Source organism: Melanostigma gelatinosum (genome assembly GCF_949748355.1).
Source record: "Melanostigma gelatinosum genome assembly, chromosome: 7".
In the NCBI taxonomy this organism is placed as follows: domain Eukaryota; kingdom Metazoa; phylum Chordata; class Actinopteri; order Perciformes; family Zoarcidae; genus Melanostigma; species Melanostigma gelatinosum.
Window position 1 is genome coordinate 11,159,039 of NC_136640.1, and position 4,814 is coordinate 11,163,852.

Sequence of the window (4,814 nt, forward strand, 5' to 3'; positions counted from 1 at the left end):
TGCACAATACGCGTGATATTTTAGACGGTATATGCTGTTTTACTCCATTTCTAGGCTGCCTTTTAAAAACATGGAGCCAATGACTGCAGATGTAAAGATATCCTGTTAATCATTAAAAAGATAACTTTTGTACACCCAATTAGAGCTTACAAGCACCCCCATGATTAAAATCATAAAGAAAGTCCATAAAAATGCAAGCCATGCATAATGATTGATATCAATAAAAAAACAGAACAGTAGTGTAGCAGGGCAGTTGAGTGGGATGTCTGCCGCTCTTTTGTGAGACTTCAGGGTGTTTTAGAAACTAATGATAGTTGACATTAGAGATAAAGAATAAAGTTACTTAGTAGATATTGAATAGATGGAATCCCGTGTTTTTAAGACTATAAAGTCAGAGAATAGGCTTTGAAACAGCGGTTTAACTTAACATGACGTGGCCAGTGACATTATCTAACATTAGTTATCTGAAATATGTAGTTCGCAGCTTTGTCCAGATGGGGCTGCTGAGTTCACGCTTCAACGTGCCTCAGTGTCGCGTCCTGTATTCGGCTGAGCTGGCAGTTAAGTTGCCTTTAAGCTCGTTTTATTTCACGTTCGTGTTCAGACCCTCGGAATCCAGAGAAAGTAACGTTGCAACAATCAATGTTCCCAGTTAACGCTTAGTCGGTTCGACATGGACGAGCGGGACACCGCAGCGATCCTTCCCGACGTCGCGTCAACTGGCGAGGAAACCAACGGCTCGCGTGGCCACCAAGAGGAGGCCGATGTTCCGTTACCGACAACCCGCTTCGTACGACCGCCGTGGATATGCTGGCGGCCGGTTTCTGTGGAGCCAGTGCTGTTCCTCTCCATGTTTTCTATGGCCCTGCAGACGCCTCTAGCCACACAGTATCTGTGGGACCGCATCAGCGACGACCTGGGCTACAACGGCTCCAAGAGGCCGGCGTGCAGCGACGGTTCCGTGCCTCCCGACCCGCTTCAAATGGTTACTCATCGAAAATAAAAATCCTCTTATGTCTCAGCCATTTAAGTGCCTTGCTGTAAGGCACCTTTATACTTGTCTGCTGTTAACGCTTATTTATTCGAACTACTGCAAAGCGGTTTCGTTAACAAGCAACCTAACAGGCCAGCCATGAAGTCTCCTCTGATAACCACAGCTGGTGCCAGGTGCGCTAATTAGACACCGGCCAGGTGTGGATCATGAACAATCATTCAATATATATACGATACAAGATGTCACTTTGCTATATTATGAGCCACATGCAAAACAAAGGCATACAATACACAGACAAAAAAAAAAAGACATGAATCATTATTGCACAATGGAAGCAAGGCCACAACAAACGAAAGAGGCTTTTTTTTATTTTCAAAGCAAAATGTGACGATTAAGTGTAAAGAATCAGTGCCTAAAATGCAAGTGCATACATTTTAGCGCAACATAAATAAACTGCTCTTCTTTTTTTGAGCACTTACAAAAAGAGGAACAGCAGTCACAAGTTAAAACGATATGCACATGCACAATTTGAACAGGTTGACTGACTTTTTAAATGAGAACCAGCAGTAGAGGTTTGAGAGATCACAATGTTTCAGTCCTGCTCAGCAGAGCATTGACGGTTTGTTTCACACATCTAGTTTGAGACATTCTACATAGGATCCAAGGTTGTTATGGCTCGGGGACAAGACAGAAACAACTTGAGTATCTCAAACTCCTGTTGGCTGATAAATGTGGTCGACCGAGTTACAATCATTGTTGTTGTTTTTACAGGAGGTGCAAACCATGACAGCCCACTGGAACCTGTACATCAATCTTGGGGGCTTTTCTATAGGCCTGTTGGTGGTGCCTCTCCTGGGCTCATGGAGTGACCTCGCAGGTCGCAGACCTGTCCTTATCATCCCCAACCTCGGCCTGGCCCTCCAAGCGCTGGTTTACCTCATGGTGATGTACCTGAAGCTGCCTGTGGTCTACTTTCTAGTGGGCAAGCTGCTCAGCGGCCTTTCGGGGGATTTCAACGCCATCCTGGCGGCCTGTTTTGCATATGTGGCTGACACCAGCGACAGAAGGTCCCGCACCTTCAGGGTGGCCATCTTGGAGGCTTGTCTGGGCCTTTCAGGGATGCTAGCAAGCATCATCGGAGGAGAGTGGCGGCGGGCACAAGGGTAAGGAATGTGTGTTTTTGAATGTTAGTTCCATTTAGCCAGTGCACTTTGCTGAAAATCAAAACCTTTGCTATCTGAATTGGAAATAATCATTCCCATTATGTTGTTATGCCTCTATTTAGGTACATCAATCCATTCTGGCTGGTCGTGGCCACTAACTTGGCTTCGGCTCTGTACGCTTACCTGTTTGTCCGTGAGTCCGTCCTGCCAGACCCAAGTGCCAAGCTCCTCACCTCTCGCCACCATAAAGCGGTCTGGCACCTCTTCTCAACAGGAGGCAGTACCAGTGAGGCGGGTGGAAGATTTCACAGATGCAAGCTGTGGCTTTACATACTGTGTTTCTTCATAGTGATAAGTGTACACATGGGCTGCAAGGATTTGTATGTGTTGTATGTGCTGAGCTCACCGCTGTGCTGGGGGCCGGCCCTCATTGGCTTTGGATCAGCAGCTCGGAACCTGGACTACCTCAGCAGTCTGCTGGGGCTGAAGATCATGCAGCGCTGCCTGCAGGACTCCTGGGTGGCTGTCGCGGGTCTGGCCTCCAATATCATCGGGCTGGTGGTCTTCTCTGTAGCTGACACCACCCAGCTCATGTTCACAGGTGAGTTAGTGACCTCCAGATGGTTGGATGGACAAAAGGTTTTCTACCCATAAGCAAAAGTAAACTGCAAATGAGATGACTTCAAGGTCTTATTAAGCACAGAAATCAGTCCTTATCTCAGCATATTCAGCCTTTATAAGGAATGATGACATATGAAATGATGTTACACTGACATGCAATATGCCCTTTTCACATTCATTTTCCTTTTTCAGCCACAGGTGAAAATAATCTCCCATTATCAGCTATCATGAGTCCAGCTCAGCAAGTGAAAGACTGAAAGCAGTCAATAGCATTCTCAGATTTCACAGATTGTAAAGTTAGTTGCACAATAATGTATGGGTAATTTTATGACAGAATAAAAACATACAAGAATACATGCATACAAATGCAGAAACATCATTTTAAACTGTTAGCAGTGGTCACTAATGTGGTGCCACAATGTACAGTATATCTTTTTAGCAGCTACTAAGCTCGTTTTGCTCGTCGCCAGGTTATGGTCTGTGTTTCCTCTTCATGGCTGTGACGCCTGTGCTCCGGTCAAAGCTGTCTAAGTTGGTGGGCCCATCAGAACAAGGTCAGTCACTGAACACTGAGTATTATGTTGCTACGGTGCAGTGTAAGTCCCTTTTTTCACGAGGGACTGCTTGCGCCCTGCAGCTTGTATACACCTGTGTGTTTGAACGTCCTCCCAGGTGTCCTGTTTGCCTGTCTGGCCTGTGTGCAGAGCTTATGTTATCTGGTGGGCAGTGGCCTCTTCAGCTCCATCTACCCGGCCACACTGCACTTCATGAAGGGCTTCTCTTTCCTTCTTGCTGCCATCATCCTCTTCATCCCTGCTGGAATAATTGGGTGAGTGTTGCTCTGGCCTCATTGGAATAATGTAACTTTTAGTTGTTTTCTTATTTGTGAATTCTAATTACCAAAATAAAGACAATCTGCACCCTTTTTGAAGATGAGCAGAATAAATGTTGAACCATTTTTAATGTTTGTCTTTAAAGGACCCTGCAATGTTTAGACCAGAGGAGAGACCGCAGAGACTCCACGACATGCTGACCTGAAGAGAGGAACCAGTCAGAGTTAGAGTTCATCCTGGTGTCAGTCTAAGACGTGAGCAGCTCTGACTCAGAGACATCCGTCTGTGGTGAGAGGAGAGACTTTTGATCTTAACACAGTGATCGGGTGCTTGACTTTTTGTTCACTAGCTCAGCGATTGGGATTCTTCCGAGTCACACCAACGTGATCAAGAACAGAGGATGAAGAATCAAGCTCCTGACTGACATGACTGTGAAACCTCCTCTGTCTTAATGATTCGATGGTGGAGACCGGGACTTTGTCGAAATCTTTGCTGGGCCTACAAACAAAACAGTCTTTCATCATGACATTCGTACAAATTAAGGAATGAACAAGGTTTGATTTGTGCTTTTATTTTGTGATTTGATACATTTCAATACAGCGTAATAGTGCCAAAGAGTGTGCCTTACATTTCCATTTTTAATGTATTCGTTGTTCTAGCTCAAATAACACACTACAGGTTAAGGTGCTAGCTCTCAGAGGAAACTCCTCAGTGTGTTCACAGAGGGTCAAAAAGGGAGGTGACGGATATGACCTCGTTTTGATTTGAGAAATGCTTTAGATCGATAAATGAATAAAGCACGGGATAGTCCCAGAGCTCAGGCCCACTGCCGACATGCACTCAGGGGTCAGGTCCTAGATGCACGATGAGGGAACATGAGCTGCCAAATCAGCTTTAAAATGCACAAAGGGAAGTTCAGAGGTTAAATGAAGTATTAACTCCGCTGCTGGGAATTGATCGTGGCGATTTTTTTTCTTTTTTCTCAGCCGTTCTTCAGACGAATTGTGTGACATAATTGACTCACAAAACTGTCTATTCTTTGTTGTAATCAGTTGTGCAATATGTGTAAGTTGCAATCATTTAATTTATTGGAATAGAACTGGATCGTGTTGGATAGCTTGTGGTAAAGATGATGGGTCAATTTGTTTCGGTTTACATGTCACGTGTGATTAAATGAAGTTCATATGAAGGATTTCACTGTTC

At 44.8% G+C, this 4,814-nt stretch overlaps 1 protein-coding gene across 1 annotated transcript; it reads left to right on the forward strand.

The window, feature by feature from the left end:
• Positions 1 to 552: 552 nt before the first annotated feature.
• On the forward strand, positions 553 to 3,896 carry slc46a1 (solute carrier family 46 member 1). The gene is made up of 6 exons (XM_079272670.1): positions 553 to 985; positions 1,766 to 2,157; positions 2,280 to 2,758; positions 3,249 to 3,332; positions 3,451 to 3,607; positions 3,757 to 3,896. The coding sequence occupies exons 1-6, from the start codon at positions 674 to 676 to the stop codon at positions 3,809 to 3,811; spliced, it is 1,479 nt and encodes a 492-aa protein (XP_079128796.1). The 5' UTR covers positions 553 to 673; the 3' UTR covers positions 3,812 to 3,896.
• The last annotated feature ends 918 nt before the right edge of the window (positions 3,897 to 4,814 follow it).

Excerpts from the sequence above, each read along its gene's own strand:
- slc46a1 (XM_079272670.1), top strand. The coding sequence starts at position 674 with ATGGACGAGCGGGACACCGCAGCGATCCTTCCCGACGTCGCGTCAACT. Across the intron at positions 2,158-2,279 it reads GAGTGGCGGCGGGCACAAGG|GTACATCAATCCATTCTGGC; the intron begins GTAAGGAATGTG and ends GCCTCTATTTAG. Across the intron at positions 3,333-3,450 it reads GGTGGGCCCATCAGAACAAG|GTGTCCTGTTTGCCTGTCTG; the intron begins GTCAGTCACTGA and ends ACGTCCTCCCAG.